Source organism: Dasypus novemcinctus, chromosome 22, assembly GCF_030445035.2.
Source record: "Dasypus novemcinctus isolate mDasNov1 chromosome 22, mDasNov1.1.hap2, whole genome shotgun sequence".
NCBI lineage: Eukaryota > Metazoa > Chordata > Mammalia > Cingulata > Dasypodidae > Dasypus > Dasypus novemcinctus.
The window spans coordinates 73,125,100-73,149,279 of NC_080694.1; the positions used below are offsets into that span (position 1 = coordinate 73,125,100).

General features: G+C 35.6%; 1 protein-coding gene across 1 annotated transcript; it reads left to right on the plus strand.

Annotated features, from left to right (window-relative positions):
• Nucleotides 1-19,037: 19,037 nt before the first annotated feature.
• Nucleotides 19,038-19,973, plus strand: LOC101438140 (olfactory receptor 12D1-like). Its single transcript, XM_004459960.3, has one exon. The coding sequence runs from the start codon at nt 19,038-19,040 to the stop codon at nt 19,971-19,973; it is 936 nt and encodes a 311-aa protein (XP_004460017.3).
• The last annotated feature ends 4,207 nt before the right edge of the window (nt 19,974-24,180 follow it).

Consider the following 24,180-nt stretch of genomic DNA (forward strand, 5'->3'; position numbering starts at 1 on the left):
AATGTTTTCTTAAAATATTGAGGGTCTCTGTCGTAAGGTGTATATATGTTTATAATTGTTAAATAGTCTTCTTTAATTGGCACTTTTATTGATAAATAATGTCAATCTTTGTCCTTGTAACAATTTTTTACTTGAAGCTTATTCTGTCTGATATTAGTATAGCCAATGCAGAGCGTTTGTAACAATTTGCATGAAATATTTTTCCATTCTTTAACTTTCAACCTGTTTGTATATTTTAATCTAAGATGGGTCTCTTGTAAACAACATATAATTGAGTCAGTTTTTTTTTCTCTCCCCTTCTCTTCCCTCCACTGCAGTTGTCTGCTCTCTGTGTCTATTCGCTGCATGTTCTTCCATGTCTGCTTCCATTGTTGTATTGTTGTTGGTGGCACCAAAAATCTGTGTCTATTCTTGTTGCATCATCTTGCTACATCAGCTCTCCGTGTGTGCGGCTGCCACTCCTAGGCAGGGTGAACTTTCTTTTGCACTGGGCGACTCTCCTTATGGGGCACACACCTTGCACATGGGGCACACCCCTGCATGGCATGGCACTCCTTGTGTGCATCAGCACTGCACATGGGCCAGCTCCACACGGGTCAAGGAGACTTGGGGTTTGAACCATGGACCTCCCATGTGGTAGGTGGATACCCTTTCTGTTGGGCCAAGTCTGCTTCCCCTAAGTCAGGTTTTTTAATCCATTCTTCCAATCTCTGCTTTTTTATTTGAGAGTTTAATCTATGAATATTTAAGGCAATTACTAACAAGGCAAGACATACTTCTACCATTTTGATAATTGTTTTTTGTTTTATACATTTTCTGTCACTTTGTTTTATGCACTTTTCTGTCTTCCTTTTTGTTTAGATTATCTTTAACAATAAGCCATTTTGAATCACTTTTCATTTTCCTTTGTATAGTTTTTTCATGTATTTTCTTTATGGTTATCATGGGGAGTACATTTAGTATTTTAAATCTATTACACTTCAGTTGTTAATACCAACTTGACTTCAATAGCTTACACACATATTCTCTTCCTATATTCCTCAATCTTTTCCTTTTATGTTGTTCTTGTCACAAATAACACCTTATGTATTTTGTGCCCAGTAACAAAAGTTTATGCTTGTTTAATGAAAAAATGTAATTCTCCTGACATTTACATTTACCCATATAGACTTCAGCCCTGAAGACTATATTTCTTCATACATCATCACATTACTGTCTAATATCTTTTCCTTTCAACTTGAAGGACACCTTTAGTATTTCTTCTAAGGCAGATCTAGCGGCAATGGATTCCCTTGATTATCTGGAAACATTTCAATTTCTCTCTAAGTGAAAGAATAGATACATCTACAATTATAGTGGGGGATTTTAATACACCACTATCAACTCTGGACAGAACATCTCAAAAGAGAATCACCAAAGAAACAAAACATCTGAATAGTATATTAGAGGAGCTCGATCTAATAGACATATATAGATCGCTACACCCAAACACAGCAGGATATACATTTTTCTCAAGCGCACATGGATCATTCTCCAAGATAGATCATATGCTAGGCCACAAAGAAAGGCTGAATGAATTCAGAAAGATTGAAATCATACAAAACATTATCTCTGACCACAGTGGAGTCAAGCTGGAGATTTGCAAGGGACAGAAGCCCAGATTTCACACCACGATTTGGAAACTAAACAGCACACTCTTAGAAAAACAGTGGGTCAAAGAGGAAATCTCAAAAGAAATCAATGACTACCTTGAAACAAATGATAATGATAACACAACATACCAAAATTTATGGGATGCAGCAAAAGCAGTACTGAGAGGGAAGTTTATAGCCATAAATTCATATATCAAAAAAGAAGAAAGAGCAAAAATTGAAGAACTAACTGCACATTTGAAGGAATTAGAAAAACAACAACAAAGTAACCCAACAGGAAGAAGAAGGAAGGAAATAACAAAGATAAGAGCAGAACTAAATGAAATAGAAAATAAGAAAGCACTTGAACAGATAAACAAGACCAAGAGCTGGTTTTTTGAGAAGATTAACAAAATTGACAAACCTTTAGCAACACTAACAAAGAAAAAAAGAGAGAAGATGCAAATACACAAAATAAGAAATGAGAAAGGCGATATCACCACTGACCCCACAGAAATAAAGACTCTCATAAGAGGATATTTTGAAAAACTATATTCCAACAAAAATGACAATCTAGAGGAAATGGACAAATTCCTAGAAACACATAAGCAGCCCATATTGACAAAAGAAGAAATTGATGATCTTAACAAACCAATCACAAGCAGAGAGATAGAATCAGTTATTAAAAATCTCCCAACTAAGAAGAGCCCAGGGCCAGATGGCTTCACAGGTGAATTCTACAAAACATTCCGGAAAGAACTGACACCAATCCTGCTGAAACTATTCCAAAACATCGAAACAGAAAGAACATTACCCAACTCCTTCTATGATGCCAACATTACCCTAGTACTAAAGCCAAACAAAGACATCACAAGAAAGGAAAATTACAGACCAATTTCTCTAATGAACCTAGACGCAAAAATACTTAACAAAATACTTGCTAATCGTATTCAACAACACATTAAACGTATTATACACCACGACCAAGTGGGATTCATCCCAGGTATGCAAGGATGGTTCAACATAAGAAAATCAATCAACGTAATACACCATATAAACAGATTGAAGGAAAAAAATCACATGATTATATCTATTGATGCAGAAAAAGCATTTGACAAAATACAGCACCCTTTCTTGATAAAAACACTCCAAAAGATTGGAATACAAGGGAATTTTTTGAACATGATAAAGAGTATATATGAAAAACCTAAAGCCAATATTGTTTACAATGGAGAAATCCTAGACTCCTTCCCTCTAAACTCAGGAACAAGACAAGGATGCCCACTGTCTCCGCTCCTATTTAACATTGTCTTAGAAGTACTTGCTCAAGCACTGAGGCAAGAACCAGAAATAAAAGGCATTCAAATTGGAAAGGAAGAAGTCAAAATTTCATTATTTGCAGATGACATGATCCTATACATAGAAAACCCTGAGAGATCTACAACGAAGATTCTAGAACTCATAAATGAGTTTAGTAAAGTCGCAGGTTATAAGATCAATGTGCAAAAATCAGTAGCATTTCTGTACACCAATAATGAGCAAGATCAGGAGGAAATCAAGAAACAAATACCATTCACAATAGTAAATAAAAAAATCAAATACTTAGGAATAAATTTAACTAAAGAGGTAAAGAACTTATACAACGAGAACTATACAAGATTGTTCAAGGAAATCTCTCTCATTTTTGAAGGACAGTTTTGTCAGAGATGTTATTCTTAGTAACTTTTTTCTTTAAGCACTTTAAAGGTGTTCTCCCACTGCCTCTGGCCTCCATTATTTTTATGGAGAAATTGGATGTTCATTTGGTTAAGGATCCCTTATTTGTGATGTCTCTTCTTTCTTGCTGTGTTTACTGTCTATCTTTGTTCTTGGCATTCAACAGTTTGACTATAATGTGTCTCTGTGTAAATCTCTTGTCATCCTGCTTGGCATGCATTGAACAACTTGGATTTGAATATTTGTAACTTTCATCAGAATTGTGATATTTTGGGTGATTTTTTCTTTAAGTATTTTTCTGGCGCTTGATCTATCTCTTCCACTTCTGAGAATCCTACAATGCATGTATTGGTATGCTTGTGGTGTCTATGACAGTTTGAAGGAATTGGCAGATCCCAGAAAAGATCATGTTCTCAGAGTTAATCTATTTTTGTAGGTATGTGGCCCTCTAATTGGATTGGATTCCACTGGGGGGCCTTTGATTGGATTGCCTCAGTGATGCCTGACCCAGACTAGATCCTGGGTCCTCTTGCTGGTGTCCCTTATAAACAGAGGACCAAAAGCCCAGAGGCACATAGAAAAAAAGCAGTATGTAAAAAAAGAGGCCCCTGAGAGGGTGAGAGAGCAAGAAGCTAAAGCAATGAGCCTGGAGAAGAGAAGAGACAAATTATACACAGGATCAACCAGAGCTAAGCTTGGAGAGCAAGAAGCTGAAGCAACAAGACATGGACAAAAGAGCTACCATTGTGTCTTGCCATGTGGCAAGAGTCCAGGATTGTAAACAGTCAACCTTCAGAGAGGCAAAACCCCTGATGATGCCTTGATCTGGACATTTCCACAGCCTCCAAACTTTAAATTTTTAACCTAACAAATTCCCATTATGAAAGGCAAACAGTTTCTTGTATATCACTCCCAGCAACTTTTAGCAAACTAAAATGGCATCCCACAGGTTCTTCAGACTCTGATCATTTTTTCTTTGGGCAATATCAATGTCTTATTTTCAAGTTTACTGATCCTTTCTTCTGCCTCAATCAATCTGCCATTGAACCCCTTTATTGCATTTTTTCATTCAATTATATTTTTTACCAGAATTTCCATTTCCTTCTTCTTTATCATGTCTACCTCATTTTTCAAATTCTTATTTTGTTCATAATGGATTTCATTTAATTTTTTGTCTATGTTTTCCTTTACTTAGTTGATCCCATTTAAGAGAGCTAATCTAACATCTTTGATTAGTTATTCCAGAGACTGAATTTCTTCTAGAATAATTTCCATTGAATTCTTTTTTTTTTCCTGTGACTGGGTCATACTTTGCTGTCACTTTGTATGTTTTAGAATTTTTTTTGTTGAGTATTGAACATTCTATGTATCATGTTGTGGTACCCAGGAAATCTTGTTGTCTCATTCTTCAGTCCACCAGAACAGGAACAAGAAAAAAAGGAAAGGAAAAAATGAAAGAAGGCAAAAATAAGAAAAAATTACTAAGAAACAAAAAAAAAAAAAGAGAAAAAGATGTGCCAGATAGGCCCTATTAGCAGAGTTGTCATACCTACTCTCCAGTTTGTTGAACTTACCCAGGTCAGCAAACAGGGAGGTGATGATGGTCAACCACCACACCAGGAAACCAAGACAGTCTACAGATGCAAGCAGGAGAATTCCATCCATCAGCCATGTGGGATCTAAGACCTCTCTCAATTTAGAGGTGGAGTGGAGATCACCATCCCAGGGTCCTCAGGATGGAGGAATAAAATATAGATTAGGCTCTAGCAATGGAAGAAATTACATAATTGATGTGGAGACAGTGGCCGTGGGAGTTGCTGAAGGCAGGGAGAGGCTAAAAAGAGGTGTGATATGGGGGCATTTTCGGAACTTGGCTTTGTCCTCAATGATATTGCAGGGACAGGTGCACGATACTATGTATCCTGCTAGAACCCACTGAATGGACTGAGGGAGAGTTTAAACTTCAACATAAACTATAATACATGTGGTGTAGCAGTGCTACAAAATGTACTCATCAAATGCAATGAATGTACCACATTAATGAATGAAGTTGTCAATGTGGGAGGAGTGTGTGGTGTGGGGAGTGGTGTATATAGGAACCTTATATTTTTCATTGTAACATTTTGTGTTATTTATGAATCTTTTTAAAAAGGTAATAAAAAATTTAAGAGGAAAAAAGAAATATATTTTTAAATGACATAAAATAAATTAAAAAGAAGGTGCACCACCTCTCCACAGCTCTCTGTAGATGCTAGTGGAAAGTCAGAAGCTGTCTATTTTGTCATTGAATACTAACCCTCTAAATCTTACAACCACTTAACTATGATTTTAATATAATAATAACTCTTATGGCTAGTAGTTTCTGATATTTATTTTCTATCCATTTATTTCAGTCCCTCTGCTTTTGTTTCAGGAATATCATGTAAACAGCAAACTTCTAGAGTGTTTTTACACAATCTTATATTACTGTCCTTTACTTGACCCACTCAGTCCATTTCCATTTGTTGCAATTACTGACAAATTTGGATCCATGCCTACCATCTTATTTTGTGCTTTTTATTTATCCTGTTTTCCCTGCTTCATATTTTTCTTCTACCTGACTTATATTGAATTGATTTCTTAAGTATTATTTTCTTTTCTCTAATAGTTTAAAAATTATATATAATTTTCCTCATTTTAGAAAAAAATTTATTTGCCTACTTGAATTAACAAAGTCCACAGTTAATCAAGATATCTGTATTTCTGATGAACTACAAATGCAAGTACCTCAGAACATTTTAACACCAATCTTTCCACTATATATCTTCTTGTTATCCTAACTTGGATAATAATCTCATTATGGCTGTTTAGATATTCTTTATTTAACTTACATATATGATATTTAATTATTCACCATTACTAGACTTGTTCCACTCCTTAATTTAATATTCCACTTTCTTTGTCCTGAAAATTTATTATTTGGGAATTTCTTCCTGAGAAACTATTATTATTTTTTTAACTCTGTGGATTTTTCTTTTTACTCTTGTTAATTCAAGTATAACTTCAATTCTGGAAGTATATAAATAAGAAAGGAAAGCACAGTAAATTTTCACAATATGAACTGACATGTGTTATCAGCACTGAGATCGACAAAGTATTGCCACATCCCCAGTTCACTCTTTCTGATTTACCTGTCAATATCTCCTCACAAAACTCACCACTGCTCACATATCATTCATCAAGGTTTGTTTCACATGATTTTGTAAAGCTTTAATCATACATGGCATTCTTTTGAGTCCTGTTTGTTTAGGCTTTAGATTCTTATGTTCAATGTGATGTTCATGGACATTTGGGAAGTTTCTAGTTTGGGGCCGTAACCAATTATGCTGCTGTGAACACTCTTGGACCTGTCTTTATATATATATCCTCTTTTAAAGTGTGTCTTTATGTATGCATTATAATCACTAAATGAGAGAGCTGAATGTATTCTGTGCTATTACACACTGACAATTTCCTAACCTGGTTGTACCACTTGACAAGCAGTATATGAGAGTATGAGTTGTTCTGCATCCTCCCTAACATTTATTATTATTAGTCTTTTTTTCAGCTTTTTATCTTCTTCATTTAGACATTTCATTTTAGGAAGTGTGTGGTTAGACTACATTATAGCATTAATTTCTACTTCCTTGATGACTAATGAATTTAAGTACGTTTTAAAAACTTAGAGCCATTTGAATATTCATTTTCATGAAATACCTATTCAAGTGTTTTGTCCATTTTGCTATTGGAATGCTGCTTTATTATCAGAGAAGTTTTAGTTTTACAGAAAAATCATGCAGAAAAGGTATAATTCCCCATTCCTCCATTAGAAACAACTTGAATTCCTTCAGCAAATTTTCTATAATCAATTAAATAACATTATAATGATACAATTAATATATTCATGGTTCACATTAGGGTTCTCTGTTTTCTATAGTCCTATGGTTTTTATTAAATTTTATTTTGTAACATAGACACAAACTAAATTTTTATTAGAAAAGGTGTGGATTTACAGAGCAATTTATTCATTAAAAAACAGGATTCCCATATACCACCCTACCACAGAAACCATTCATCAGTTAATTGACACTTGGATTGTTTCCATTTTGGGCAATTTTGAATAATGCCACTATGAATGTCCATGCGCAAATATCTGTTCAACTCTCTGCTTTCAACTACTCTGGTACCTGGCAGTAGGATTGCATGGTTGTATGGTAATATATGTTCTGAGGAACTGCCAAACTGTCTTCCAGATGGCTGCACCATTTTACATTCCCACCAGCAATGAATGAGTGTTCCTGTTTCTTATCGCCTCTCCAATCCTTGCAATTTCCTGTTGTTGTTTTTGTAAGTAGTCGCCATTCTAGTCAATGTGAAATAGTTTTTCATTGTGGTTTTAATTTACATTTCCCTAATAGCTAGTAATTTTGAGCATCTTTTCAGGTGCTTTCTTGGCCATTTGTAGCAACTCTTTGGAGGAATGTCTATTGAAGCTTTTTGTGCCCATATGTAATTGCATTGTTTGTCTTTTAATTATTGCATTGTAGGATTTCTTTTTTTTTTTTTTTTTGTCTTTTGTCACCATTAGGTATGTTATCTTTTTTATTTATTTTTAATTCATTTTTTAATATTACAAAAATATGACATCCCCATGTACTCCCCAACCTCCTCACCCCACTACTCCCCCCATAGCAATATTCTCCATCATCATGACACATTCATTGCATTTGGTGAATACATCTCTGAGCATCGCTGCACCTCATGGTCAATGGTCCACATCATAGCCCACACTCTCCCACGTTCCATCCAGTGGACCATGGGAGAATCTACAATGTCTGGTAATTGTCCCTGCAGCACCACCCAGGACAACTCCAAGTCCCGAAAATGCCTCCACATCTCATCTCTTCCTCCCATTCCCCACATCCAGCAGCCACCATGGCCACTTTTCCCACACCAATGCCACATTTTCTTCAATTACTAACCACAATAGTTCATGAACAGAATATCGGTAAGTCCACTCTAATCCATATTCTATTCCTCCACCCTGTGGAACTTGGATTGGTTGTGTCCATTCCACATCTGTGTCAAGGGGGGACTTAGATTCCACATGGATGCTGGATGCAAACCTCCTGCTTTCAGGTGTAGGCACTCTTGGCTCCACGATGTGGTGGTTGACCTTCTTCAACTCCATGTTAGCTGAGTGGGGTAAGTCCAATAAACCAGAGTGTAGGAACTGAAGTCTGTTGAGGCCCAGGACCTGGCCATCATATGGTCAGTCCAGAGATTCAGATCCCCTAGGTATATCTTAAACCCCAGCACCAACTACAATTCTGGTAAAGTAACAGGAAAGGCTTGTTAAAAGAGATCGCATCTGAGCCCAGCTCCATCATACAGAAACACCAACTCCAAAGAAGGGCCAACTGACATGGCACTGAACTCCATCTGCCATGACCATAAAATATGTGGGTCGCTTTAGCCCTCAGAAGACCCAATACCTGGGGTTGTGTCTACTTTATCTGTGTCTGTGACCTTATGCTCAGGTGTGCATAAGGGCAAACCCTCTGATAACCTCCAGACTCTTTTTTAGGGACTCATAGCCATATAAACTCCTTTGTCCTTTCCATTTCCCCCTTGATTTAGGTCAAAAAGTATTTTTAACTCCTGTTATTATATGTAGACAGGGATATTCTGCTGGTCCAAGTTGAACCTTTTATTCAAGGTCATTTTTTAGTTACGTCATCAGCTGGTACTTGGTAGTGATCCCTCAGCACCAGGGAGGCTCATCCCTGGGAGTCATGTACCACACTGGGGGGAATGCAGTGCATTTACATGCTGAGTTTGGCTTTGAGACTGGCCACATTTGAGCAACACAGAGGCTCTCAGGACGGAACTCTTGGGCACACTGCTGCTGTAGGCCTTGTTCTTATTTCAGGTGCACATTTACATATTATGGCATAAAACCTTATTGGATATGTGGTTTCCAAATATTTTTTCTCATTGAATAGGTTGCCTTTCCTCTTTCATGACAAAGTCCACTTACACATAAAAGTTTTTTTTTTACTTTGATAAGGTCCCATTTATCTATTTTTTTCTTTCATTGCCCATACTTCAGACACCATTTCTTAACACAAGATCCTAAAGATGCTTCCCCACATTATTTTCTATAAGCTTTAAAACTCTTGTTCTTATATTTAGATGGCTGAGCCATTCTGAGTTAATTTTCAGTTCATGTGAGATAGAGGTCTTCTTTCTTTCTTTTGCATATGGATATTCAATTCTCCTAAGATAATTTAATGAAGAGCCTATACTTTCCTGACTGAGTGGACTTCACATCCTTGTCAAAAATCAGTTAGCCATAGATAAGAGGGTCTATTTCTGAATTCTCAATTTGATTCCATTGATCAATAGGACTATCTCTGTGCCATGCTGTTTTGACCACTGTAGCTTTGTAGTATGCTTTAAACTCAGGAAGTGTGAGTCCTCCAACTTTGTTCTTCACTTTCAAGATGTGTTTGGCTATTTGGGGCCCTTTACCTTTCTAAATGAATTTGATAATTTGCTTTTCCATACCAAAAATAGGGTTTTTGAATTTTTATTGTGAATGCATTGAATCTGTAATTCATTTCAGATAGAATTTACAGCTTGATGATATTTACTCTTCCAATTCATGAACACAGAATGTCCTTCTATTTAGATCATCTTTGTCTTCTTTTAGCAATGCTTTTTAATTTTTTGTGTGTAAGCAACACTGCTCCAAGCCGATCACTGTAAATTACTTTGAACCTGAATAAATTACTTTAATAATTCTTATAGGTCAGGTCTTTTCTTAATGAACTCTCTGTTTCATTTATCTGTGAGAAAAAGGAAGAGAGAGACTGAGGCTGGCAAGGGGTGCCCTCATTAAATCCAGTTTCTGTTGTCTGAATCACCTAAATGCAAAGCAAACTTTTTTGGAGTGACCTATCTTTCTAGACTGTCTCTACCTGGATCCCCAGAGCAGGATACTCTACCAGGAAGAAATCAGTGGGAGAAAAACCTCAAAGAAAGAAAAAAGAGGGGAGGAACTAAAAATTTCTATAAGACAGGAGGTTCCCAGGACTGTAAAGTGTAGTGAACAATGGGCACTGAGAGTCAGAGATAATTTAAACAATTAATGTGATCTGGGGTGAAAATTCTGCACAGAAACTAAAAGAACAGATCAAAATTACCAGAGAAGGAACAAAGGAAAGTTTGATTTCTCCTAGAGGTGGAACAATTGCACAAATAGTGTAACCTAAAAATTGTACTGCATACCCAAATCAAGAATCAGATGAAGAACAGTCAAGTAAATCTGATCAATTAAACGCAGGCTATTCTAAATATCTAGAATAAGTTGAACCAAACATCAAGAAAAACCTTAACACAAAGACAACCAACAAGAAAACCCTACACAACAGAAACCGACCTTCAGAGTAAATGCATCAAGATAATCGGATGCCTAGACATCAGCAAAAGTTACAAGCCATACTAAGAAAAAGGAAAATGTGACCCAGTCAAAGTAACAAATTACAACTTTAAAGAAGACACAATTTGGAACAACTAATCAAATATTTTCAAACAAATCTCATAAAGCAATTCAAGGAGATAAAGGAAAATATTTCTAAAGAGGTAAAAGATATTAAGAAGACACAGTGTGAGTGTAATGAAGTATTTGAAATTTAAAAAGAAACATAGCAAAAATTATGGGAATGAAAAGCACTATGGAAGAGATTAATATACAGTAGAGGCATACAACAGCAGATTTAAACTGTCTGAAGAAAGAATCAATGAACTAAAAGAGAGAATAAACAAAATCTTACAGACAGAAGAAAAGATAGAGAAAAGAATGGGGGAAAAATGAATACAGTCTTAGGGATTTGAGTGACTGCATGAAGTGCACAACCATATGTGTCATGGATGTCCCAGATGAAAAAGAAAAGGGAAATGGGCCAAAAAAATTCAAGGAAGTAATGGCCAAAAATTTCCCAACTCTTGAGAAAGACATAATATACATGTCCAAAAAGCACAATATACTGCACACAGAATAAATTCTAAGTAATTTATTTACTACCCTGGGACACAGATTAATCAGAATGTCAAATGCCAAATATGAAAAGAAAGTTCTGAAAGCAGCAAGAAAAAAAGTGATTCAACACAACAAGTCATCCATAATAAGCCTAAATGCCAATTTCTTATCAGAAACCATGGAGGCAAGCAGGCGGTGGTATGATATATTGAAGGTATTGAAAGAAAAAAAAGAACTTCTCAGGAATTCTTTATCCAGCAAAACTATTCTTCAAAAATGAGGGAGAGTTTAAATATTCACAGACAAACAGAAAGTGAGAGTTCATCAACAAGAGACCTAACCTACAGAAAAATACTGAAGGGAGTACTGCAGGTTGAAAGGAAAAGACAGGGTAGAAAGAATTGGAGTAGAGTGATGGAATGAAGATTATCATTAAGGGTAATTAAAAGGGAAAAGGAAGAGAGAAAAATAAAGATATGATATATAAAACCAAAGAATAAAATGTTTGAAATACTGCCTTTACAATGATAATATTAAATGTTAATGGATTAAATTTTGCAATCAAAATACAGATTGGAAGAATCAATTTAAAAAGTATGATCCAACAATGTGTTGTTTACAAGGGACCCACCTTAGACCCAAAGACACAAATAGGTTGAAAATGAAAGGTTGGAGGAGCAGATATAGCTCAGTGGTTAAGTGCCTGCTTTCCACATATGAGGTCATGGGTTCAATCCATAGTACCTCCTAAAAAATAAATTAATTAGGTAAACATAAAAATAAAAAAATAAAGTGAAAAGTTTGGAAAAAGATATTCCATGCAAATAGTAAACAAAAAAGAGCTAGGATAGCTATACAAATATCAGACAAATGCAAAGCTGTTACAAGAGACAAAGAAGGGAACTATATGTTAATAAAAGAGACAATCCACCAAGAATAAATAATCATAAATATATATGCACCTAACCATGCTTGTCCCAAAATAAGTGAGGCAAACACTGGCAAAATTGAAGGAAAAAATAGATATGTTTACACTAATATTGGAGACTTCAATGCACCACTCTCATCAACAGATGGAATATCTAGACAGAGAATCAATAAGGAAACAGAACTTGAATAACTTGATAAATGAACTAAACCTAACAGACATAAACAGACATTTCACAACAAAACAGCATGTAATGCATTCTTCCCAAGTGTGCATAGATCATTCTCTAGGACAGAATACATGTTGGATTACAAAACAATCTCAAAAGATTTTTTAAAAATTAAAATTATTCAATATGCTTTCTAATTATAATGGAAATCAATAGCAAGCAAACAACTGGAAATGTCACAAATATATGGAAGATAAAAAAAAAAACCCTCTTAAACAATCAGTGGGTAAAGGAGGAAATTGAAAGAGAAATCAATAAATAACTCTAGATGAATGAAAATGAGAAAACAACATATTAAAATGTGTGGGATGCAGTGAAGGCAGTGCTGAGAGGTCAATTTATAGCCCTAAATGCTTACATTACTAAAAAAGAAAAAGCAAAAATGCAATACCTATTAATAACTGCCCATGTGGAAGAATTAGAAAAAGAAGAGCAAGCTAATCGCAAAACAAGTGGAAGGAAAAAAGACTAGAGTAGAAATAAATAAAAATATAAAACAATGGAGAGAATTGACAAAAAGAAAAGTTGATTCTATGAGATCAGTAATATTGACAAACCCTTAGCTAAAGTGACCAAAAGAAGAGCAAGAAGATGCAAATAAGTAAAATCAGAAATGAGAGGGAGACATTACTACTGACTCCACAGAAATAAGAAGATCATAATAGGATACTGTGAACAACTGTATGCCAACAAACTAGGTAATCTAGATGAAATGGACAAATTCCTAGAAACACATGAACAGCTTTCACTGACTCTAGAAGAAATTGAAGAGTTCAAACAGACCAATTTCAAGTAAAGAGGTTGAATCAGTCATCAAAACCCACTCAAAAAGAAAAAGTCCAAGACCAGATGGCTTCACAGGGGAAGTCTAACAATCAGTCCAAGAGTAATCAGTATCAATTCTGCATAAACACTTTCCAAAAATTGAAGAAGTGGAAACAATACTTAACTCATACTATGGAACCAACATCACCCTAATATCAAAGCCAGATGACAATATTACAAGAAAAGAAAATTATAGATAAATTTATCTAATGAATATAGATGCAAAAATCCTCAACAAAATACTTGTAAATTGAATCCAACAGAACTTTAGAAGAATTATACATATCAATTATGTGGGTTTTATCCCAGGTATGCAAGGGTGATTCAACACAAGATCAATTAATATAATACACCATATTAACAAACCAAAGTGTGGAAAGCCACATAAATATCTTGATTGACACAGAAAAAGCATTTGGCAAAATCCAGTATCCTTTCTTCATTAAAAAAAAAAAAAAAAACTTTGAAAGCTAGGAATAGAAGGACATTTCTGAAAAATTAAAAAGGGGATATATTTAAAACCCATAACTAACATTGTACTCAAAGTTGAAAGATTAAAGCTTCAATTTCAGTAATTATGTTTGGTTCCTTTTTAAAGTATCTATCTCTTTATTGAGATGCATATATTATTTATTCATTGTTTTCCTTATACCCTTTAGTTCTTTCTCCATGTTTTCTGTTCTCTCCCTGAGTTTATTGAGGATCTTTTTAAAAAATCTTTGGTATCTTCAAAACTTCATTTTTGATGGTTTCTGGATTTTTATCTTGTTCCATTGGATAGGTGAACACTTCCTGATTCTTTGTCTGTTTGTGGACCTTTTATTGTACACTGTACATTTTAATATTCTAAAATATTAACTTTGGAATTTCATCTTGATCTGTCTGTTACCTAATTTTATATCCAGCTATTGATAAAACTTAAACTTCCTAGACTTCCAGGAGCAAACAAAAACCAACAAACTGAAGCAAAAGCATCCTTCACAGTCTTTACACATGGTCTCTGCTTTAGCTTGTGGTCTCCTTCAGAACTTAGCTCTCTTATCAATAAGATCTGCCCAAGGCAAATGCAAAGTAGAGTGTCCTGTTGATCTTTTCTGAGCCAGTTGGGTAACTGGTTTTTGTCCTGGGCTTGTACCTGCTTGTGACCCTTGGAATACCCCATTTAGAGGAATGACCCCCTCTACTCCCTATGAAATATACTTTCACTCCCTCCTTTGACTTAATGCAGGTAATCCTTTGCCCCAGGCCATTTTGACTTAAACTGCTTTAAATATCTATAGCCTGTTTCTCTGCCTAAAAGACAAGACCTGGGAGATCAAGCTCAAGATTCAGTGATTTAGGCTTCCACGTGATAGATTGTCACTGATATAGAAGGACTGAATTATATGCATAGATGTTTCTGGAACATGGCCATTAACTCACAGTGGGAATATAGGTGGACTGCATACCACACTGGGGAGGTGTGGGAAGGACTCACAAGGACACCATGAGATTCACCATCAATTTACCAAGCTATGTTTCCTTGATTTAGAGCTAGCCCAGTTACTGCAACCCTTGACCTGTTTTCCAGAATTTTTGGGAATGTGGATCTGCCAGTTTTTGCTAGTTCATCAAAGATTATATGGGGAGACAGCACCTGGAACTCTTTGCACCATGATCATGGTCTGCCAGAAGAGCAGGGCTGCAAGTTTTTAATTAATTCGATATACTATGAATTTAGATATAAATTCTCTCCTACTGATAAATAGCAAATATATTCTCTTACTGCTAGGTTTGTTTGTCTTCCTAATCTGCTGATTGTGTATTTTTATGTACAGAAACTCATGTGGATTGTTTCAATTTATTTAATACAGAAACCTATCCAAACGAGTGTTTAAAACTTAAGGATTAAAAATGAAGAAGCATGTATAAGAAATTAAGCCCATTAATTACTCATGGCGTTTCACTTCATTTTATTACTACTTCAATAACAAACATTTACTTATTCAATATAAAATTTTCAGACTCTATCATAATAACTAGAGAAAAATAATGAATTTATTTCAGTTCAGCAAAAGCTGGCAAAATTTTACTTTTCAAGTACAGTATCATTCATATCAAAGGAAATTCTGTACTTGTTGAATCTATGTGACCTCGTGGCTATCAATTACATAGGAAAGGTGTTGTTAATTTTGTTGCTATTACATAGGTCAAGTCCTGGAGCAAATAGAGCACCACTAATCTAGAAACAGCCATAGGAAGTAATAGATCACATGGAAAATACCCTAAAATCAATGAATTATGTGGAAAGTATCAAAATGACTTGAAGAATAATTTGTGCCTGTTATTATATGACCCAGGAAGCAATATTTTAGTCCACTTAGAAGATACATTTACTTACTTCCTCTGAGCCTCAGTTTTCTTTTGGTAAAATAGGAATACTTTTAGTTCTTCTTTCATTGGATTTTTTTTTAAGATTTATTATTTATTTATTTCTCTTCCTCTCACCCCCCCCCCCCCCCCAGTTATCTGCTTTCTGTGTGGTCTTCTGTGTCCGCTTGTATTCTTGTCAGCAGCACCTGGAATCTGTGTCTTGTTTTGTTGCATCATCCTGCTGCATCAGTTCTCCGTGTGTGTGGTGCCATTCCTGGGCAGGCTGCAATTTTTTGTGCTGGGCGGCTCTCCTTATAGGGCACACTCATTATGCTTGGGCTCCTTACCCAGGGGACACCACTGCATGGCATGGCACTCCTTGTTCGTATCATCTCTGCATATGGGCCAGCTTACCATATGGGTCAGGAGGCCCTGGTTTTGAATCTTGGACCTCCCATGTGGTAGGCAGATGCCCTATTCATTGGGCCAAATCTGCTTCCCATCATTGGATTTTTGTAAGTATTAAATGAGCTAATACATATAGAAAACTCAGAACCATAACATCACATAAAGATCATAAGTTAAGTGCTTATTATTATCATATTTGGAATATATATCACATATTAATGCATGAATATATACTAAACTCTCCTGCAAAGGAACAAAAATGAAAATTCAGTACAAAGAAGGACAAAGAACATGGCCTTGATTGTTGTTGTTAAAATTTAGGTAGGTGGAAGATCACATGGAGATACTCCTTGCATTAAAAAGATAGTATTTATAATACATCAAGAAGTGAGGATACACATTGAAGACACAAGCATTATCCATCCAAACAGAGAGATAGATGAGCTTTGGGATCCAGATTTAAAGGAAATACATTACTGTTATTATGAAAGTAAAGAGTCAGATTTAGATACAAAAAGCAATACTACTTCCTTGATTCCTCTTTCTTTAGCATACACAGAATCACAGTAAAAAAATATATTTAAAATAATACTTCTGGTATAAATCAGTGGACTGTGACTAGCCCACATTCCCTAAATCTTTCCACCTTATAAGCCACAGATTATTTTCCAAGAGAGCCCACAAATGAGAAAGTGAATCTATTCCTCTGTCCGAGAGGAAAATCTAAAGCAATTTAAGATTGTGTTGTTGTCCATGGTCCTGAAACAAAAGGCCAAGTATTCCAAGGGGGTAAAATGGGGGAAAAAGGGAAATCTTTCTAATCCTACCTTAGTAATAGTTTTTTAAAAACATGAATAGATGCTGAATTTTGTGCAATGCATTTTATGAATCAATTGAAATGATCGTGTGATTATTTTTCCTGAGAATGTTATTGTGATGAATTACACTGATTGAATTTTTTAAATAATAAACCAGCTTGGCAGTCCTGGACTAAAAAAAGATAAAAGATAAGAATTCCCCAAAGCTATTTCCTCACATTACAGGTGTGGAAAAGTACCCTGTTTATTTTTACAACAATTCTCAGCACCCAGGGGATATATTCTCTCTGGATTTTCATGGCAAGACATCTGTGGCTCATAAAAAATGCAAGTAGAATTTCAGAAAAGTAGGGAGAGGTTTTGGAAGAGAATGAATTTATTCTGCAATCCCTACATGAATTATCATTTTAAATGTTATTCTAGGATCTACAATCACTGAAAGTGTAGACCTGAAAGCTTTCTTGCCTGTGAATTTGAAATAGGTAAGAATAAACTAGGACACAGGCTGGGAATTTGTCCATATATTCTACCTGTTAGTGAGTGATCAGTCTTCTTATTATTATTAAAGTTAAATGCCCAGGATTTAATGTCAGTTTCTTATCTTAGAATGGACCTCTCCTTCTGGTTGTTGGTTATAAGGGCAAAGAAGGAACTATACCACAAGGTATATTTACTTTTGTCATGTGCCTAAGGGAGATAATGCCAGGTACTTTGCAAATAATGTGGGAAAGAAGATTCAAAGGATTTTCTGACTTTCTGTAAACAGCCCAAATTTTGTAAAATATTCATACTATTATATTATAATTAACTTATTTGCAATTCCTCATTAGTTTAACATAACTAAAGAAAACAATATTATTTCACCCCTGCAAAGGAAATGAAAATCAATGCATTCCTTTTGTAGGAAACGAAGGTTTTTGATTGGAAGTAAGGGCAAGGAAGAAAACATTTTCAAATGAGAAGAGCTGAGAATTTATGTGGGATTTGGAGGGACCTGATGTGAGGCAAGCAGACTCCTTGGGTGAGGGAAGCCCCCGTGAATGTCAGTGCCCTGTTAATGAACCTACAGGTGAGGAAATTGTAGTTCACTTCAGGTAGATTATCCATCAATATCTGAAGAGAGATTTTATTTAAGGCAAAATTAAAATGGGATTTAAGGAAACTAATCATAAAAGAAGATAGAATTTTAAGGGGGTTGAAGTCACATTTGGCTCAAGTCAGTACTGTGTGATCTAAGGGAGTAAATCCAGAATCCATGGGAGGAAGGATCTTCTTACCCAGGGATCCAGGGAAGCAGGAAATGAAGCAGAGCCCAGGGCAACAAGAGAATGCCCATGCCATACCTTAGTCATCACAGAAGTAAATGGGGATCCTGTTTTGAGAAACTATTAAGCCAAAAGTAGAGTAAGAAACTAAACTTATCAATAGATGTGTCAATGATAAAATTTCAGATATGTTAATAATGCAGCCTCATTTCCTACCCTATTTAAGGCTTGGTGATGCTTGCAAGTTTAAGATCATGAAGTGTTCATTCAGAAAGAGGACACCTCAGATCCTATTTGCATTATAAGATGAGGTAAAGCATCAGTGTTTTAAAAGGATTATTAAAAAATTTATTTGTAGACTTTGTGGTTGTAATTGCTTCAACATTGTCTATTTTCCTTAAGTGAAAATCCTTCAGGTGGCTTTTCCTTAGACCTCTTGATACCTGAGTGATAGAGTACTTTAAAATGCCACTCTGTAAAAGTGACATAGGAAGATAAAAGAAAAGAATCAGAATGTAAGTGCTCAAAGACAAAAATTTGTAGACTGACCATGAGAATACCTGAAAAACTGAAAATATAGTGAGAAATTTACTAAAAAATAAAAACCATTTGAATGCCTTTCCATAGGTAACATTAATGATTAGCTAATGGCCCATGATCTGTAAAAGCTCTGTGTTTCAGGTCATTTAAAATGGCAATGTTCTCCCTCAAAACACTTTTGCCTTGGAGAAAACAATCTGGCCTGGAAAGATTTGACTCTCCACAGTGATAGATTCCCAGTTATTTTATCTTTACTTCTAGTGATGCTAAATCAAACCTCAGTCACTGAATTTTTCCTGCTGGGAGTGACAGACATCCATGAGCTGCAGCCTCTTCTCTTCATCCTTTTCCTCACCATCTACATCTGCAATGTGGCTGGGAATGGGGCTATCTTGATGATCATCATCTCTGACCCAAGGCTCCATTCTCCTATGTATTTCTTCCTGGGAAACCTCTCATGCCTAGATATCTGCTACTCCTCAGTGACACTGCCAAAGATGCTGGAGAACTTAGTGTCTTCACACAAAGCAATTTCTTTCTTAGGTTGCATTAGCCAGCTGCATTTCTTCCACTTCCTGGGCAGTACAGAGGCCTTACTCTTGGGCATGATGGCCTTGGACCGCTTTGTGGCTATCTGCAAACCACTTCATTACACTGTCATCATGAATCATTGGCTCTGCATCCAGATGGCCAGCATAATCTGGGTCATTGGTTTCTTCCATGCCCTACTGCACTCCATAATGACCTCTCGCTTGAACTTCTGTGGTTCCAACCATATCCATCACTTCTTCTGTGATATTAAGCCATTGCTGGAACTGGCCTGTGGGAACATTGACCTCAACCAATGGCTGCTTAATACTGTCACAGGCACCATTGCTATGGGCCCGTTCTTTCTGACACTTCTCTCCTATTTTTACATTCTCATCTATCTCTTCTACAAGACTTATTCTTGCAGTGTGCTTCAGAAAGCACTGTCCACCTGTGCCTCCCACTTCATGGTTGTTATTCTTTTCTATGCTCCTGTTCTCTTCACCTACATTCGTCCTGCTTCAGGCAGCTCCATGGACCAGGATGCAGTCATTGCCATAATGTACAGTGTGGTCACTCCTGTATTAAATCCACTGATCTATACCTTGAGGAACAGGGAGGTGAAGCAGGCTTTGAGTAGGGTGATCAGAAGGAAGCTCTCACATGAGTGAACATGGAGAACTCTACTGAGGCATAAATAAGCAGTCATGAGGTAGTTGAAATGTCAATGTACATTGACTCTCAAATTGATGACAATATGTAGTCAAGATGGAATTGCATACAGAAAAGGTAAATGGAATGTCTAGCATTTCTAGGTGTTATAAGGGAATGGTGAACAGATTGGACACTAGACCTGGAACCATGATGCTAAATTGGCTTTTGTGGTATCAGTGGATATAATTGTTTGTTATATAATCTAATGTGTTCTTCTGTGAAACCAGATGGACAAATATGACTAAGTGGTTAGTATTTAGGACTCTGTATCTGTGTTATCCCTTTTGGTTAACACATTTTAATGTGAGAATTGAAATTACAATATCCATTGTTATCATAATTAATATATTTTGTAAAATTTAACTTAGGGTAATGATAACTCAATTGAAAAAGCAAATGATAACCCACATAATTATTAAGGAGAATTTCTTGGAGACATGTCATGGTTACTCTTCTCCATGCATGGAGATGCATAAATAATTAAAGCCAATAACAAAAAGTAAGCACAAATTAAAAGAAATAAAGTAATTGATATTTCACCAGAGATATCTAGAAATCTATCTCCAGATAAAGAAATCAGCTGACTAAACTATCATGATTATTGTGAAATATTATGAGTGTAGACAGACTGAAAAAAATTCCTTTCTATCTCCTTAGCATAATATTTTCTCTCTCAGTCTTTGGTCAATGAAAATTATTTCCTACTTTTTGGTTTTGTTTCCATATTTCTATCCCTTTTGAAAGACTGTATTGTAATATGATGGAAAATAGGTGAAATATGAAGTCATCAAAACTGTTTTATTTTCCTTTCCTGGCACAAAACTCATACTACCTGAAAGCTATGAAGTCATAGCTGTTGAGATATTTCTAGAGTTAAGAGTCAAATGGTGTTATGTTCCTCATTTCTAAGTTATAGAAGTGGCTGTTGGCCCTGGAGTGATGGGGAGCCAAAATTTATATCTATTTAGACAGAGGCACTTCAGCAAAGGTAAAAAGAAATTTTCAGCTGGTGTACTAGCTCTTCAAAGTTTCTACACTGATTTTTGCAAACCCAAATTTTACACTGTGGAAGGGGGAATATCCAGGTATTTCAAAGACTATTGGACACATGATCTGGTTGACAATGATACTCCAAAAACCAAAACATCAACATCTCTCCTGTTAGAGTGAAGTATATAAAGGTCATGTAATAAATGGAGTCATGGATAAATCTGGCTCTCTTGGTACAGCAGACACACCCAATAATAATTTCCCTGGCTACTTGCTGTGTAATTGGGAATAACATACTACTAGTTAAGGAGAAGCACTACATCAGATCCTAGGTGGTGGGAAATGAGCTTTGATACTGAGAAGAGCCATGGGGAAGCCTTTGAAAATCTCCATATACAGGAAATTAATTTTAAAAAGCACTTTCACATTCTAGAAGAGATTGCCATGATTAGTGCCACCCCTCAATAGCTAAAGACTGTTGGGCACTTACAGAAATCAGGTGACATTGGATGATGACTGCAGAATATCCAAAGATCAACTGAGGAGAACTCCTGATCACAGCTGCTATACTAGACATGGCACCATGGCCAGAAAAGTATAACAAGACTTTAGATAAATGGTAAATGGTCACTGATTTGGTAAATTCATACTTTTTTCATAGTGGCAGTCAAAGAGGGGTGGATCAAGAGACTTAAGAAGAGGTTACAAGCTTCTTATGTCCTACCCTTAGAAATCCTTGAACATCATTTTTGCTTCATTCCATTGGTCACAAAAGTCACTGTTTCACTTATATTCAAGAAAAAGGAAACCCCAGAGCATAAAAAAAAAAGGTGATATGGCTTATTGAGACCTTGTGAGATTAGCTACCACATGGACTTGTCAAAATGATGCTTCAACTGAAGACCAAAAACTTATGATTTTTCATTTTAGTTAAAAACATTCATGGTGCATTCTAAGTAACTTAGACATATTAACTCATTTAGGACATTTTTAAAACCATTAACTGTATTTTATATATGAGTAAATGTTAAGTAATGTAGCCAATTTTACAGTCTCAAAGTTTCTAGAAATGTAGAAATTTTGAGACTGTAATTGACAATGATGGACAACAAACCTACACAATGTGGCTGAAGAGTTCTCCTTAAACAACACTTTAGCTTTCCCTCAGTTCTGAAAAGTTTTCAGCATTTATCTCCTTGACTACAGTCTCACCCTCACTGTCCATGTTTCCTTCTTCTGGATCCTATTCCTTTTAGATGTGTTGGGAGCCTCTCAAACTATTCCCAATGTTCCTTAACCATTCTTTCTTATTCTCAATCAATTGATTATCATGAATCACATTTTAACTTTTTTATCTTAGATGTGACTTCCTCTTTTGAATTAGGCTCCTTAGCTTGATTCAATCAGCAATTTGACTTATTCATCAATTTTTTTATTTCAACAAGTGTACTACACTTGTAGAAGTTTGTCTTTGTTATTTTTGAAAATTGCTTTTTTTTTCATTAATGTCTTTTTCTTTCTTGTGGTTTCTAAATCCCCATTTTATTGTTTTAATAATTTTAACCAGTATGCTTATGTTCAGATTCTTTTTTATCAAATACTAAAGATTCTAGTCTATGGTTATATATGATCATATAGAATCATGATGAATTTTTTTCCTGACATGGTTGCAATATTTATTGTGCACTAACTTTAGCAGGAATTAATTTTTGTGGAAATCTATTGCAGATTGAATTGTCAAAATACCCTCAATTGTCATTTTATTTTTGGCTTTCATTGGTCATAGGCCAAACATGATTATATTAATAGCTATATGTAAAGATTTTGATGAAAATCAATATTTTCGTAAGAATTATATGAGGTCCTTTATGAAAAGGATTCAGAACAAGTTCGACTTAAAAAAATGACAGAATGAGGAATTCTGCAGAACCACTTCCAAATAAAAAAAACCTAACTGAAGAAAACTATGTTAAAAGAAAACATAATACTCTCTAGAAAAGTCCTTAAAGACACACAGCAAATGAAGAAATATTCAGTCAGAACATCTACTGAAACATGGTAAGAACAACAAATTCTTTGGTCCACTCCTTTCTACCTCCATCTTCATTCTCCATCTCCTCCCAGCTCAAATTGATGGAAGCTCTGCTATGTAAGTATGTGATGAAGAACACAGATTCTCTCTCACCTCAGCTCCCAATCTAGGCTCTCTTAATCCACCCAAGATGAGTTCACAATAAACACACATCATCAGCTTCACATTGAAGAGGCTAAATTCCTGGTGAGTGTGGCTTGTAGGTTAAGAAACCACAGGAAGTGAACTAAGAATATGCACACTCCAAAAGATTCATATTGTAGCAGTCCCATGCTGAGAGAAGACAAGGGGCTACTGTCCTTCAGAGGGCCAAAAGTATTGGGCCAGAGTTGTCAGAGTTGTCCCAGGGAGAAACTGTCCATAAGAAAGGAAACTCTGATGCTTTCCTCAAAGACCCAACTTTGTTTGAAGGAGAATGTGGAAGATTAAAGCCTAAGGGTGCTTTTGAAAACACAGGTACTCTTCATGAAGAGAAATAAGCTATTCCATAGGATAGATAGTTCATCAGAGAGAACTAAGAAATTATAGATATAAGAGGAAATTCTCAAGGTCAAAACATCCTCAAACACTGGCCTCAAATACTACCCATGACTGAATTTAACTGGACAACATAAGTATTTATGACCCAAAACACTGAAAAAAATCATAGAGCAATCAGCCATTTATTAGTAGAAACTAATAGGAGAGTTATATACTAAATGAGCTAGACACCTTAAGAGAAAGATCAGGGAAAGAGAGAGTCAAAGAGAGCCATGTCAAAACCATGAATCTAGGAGGATTGAGGGCATGCCAAAGACTGCACCCTCAAGGAAGGGACACCAAAGTCTTCACATCTAGGGAAAAACAGGCTTCACTAAAATAACCTTATCAGTTCAAAAAACTAATAAATAAGAAAGCAACAATAGCAAGCACTGGTGAAAGAGAGAAAAGATAAAGTATATTCTGAATTGCTACAACACACTACTTAAAAATTCCAGTTTTCAATCCAAAATTGCTGGACAGGTAAAGAAGCAGAAACATATGGCCCAAGCATAGAAAATAAGGTAGACAATAGACACTGCCCATGAGAGGGAACAGATGTC

Bases quoted from the DNA above. Each gene is read 5' to 3' on its own strand.
- LOC101438140 (XM_004459960.3), top strand. From the start codon at position 19,038: ATGCTAAATCAAACCTCAGTCACTGAATTTTTCCTGCTGGGAGTGACA.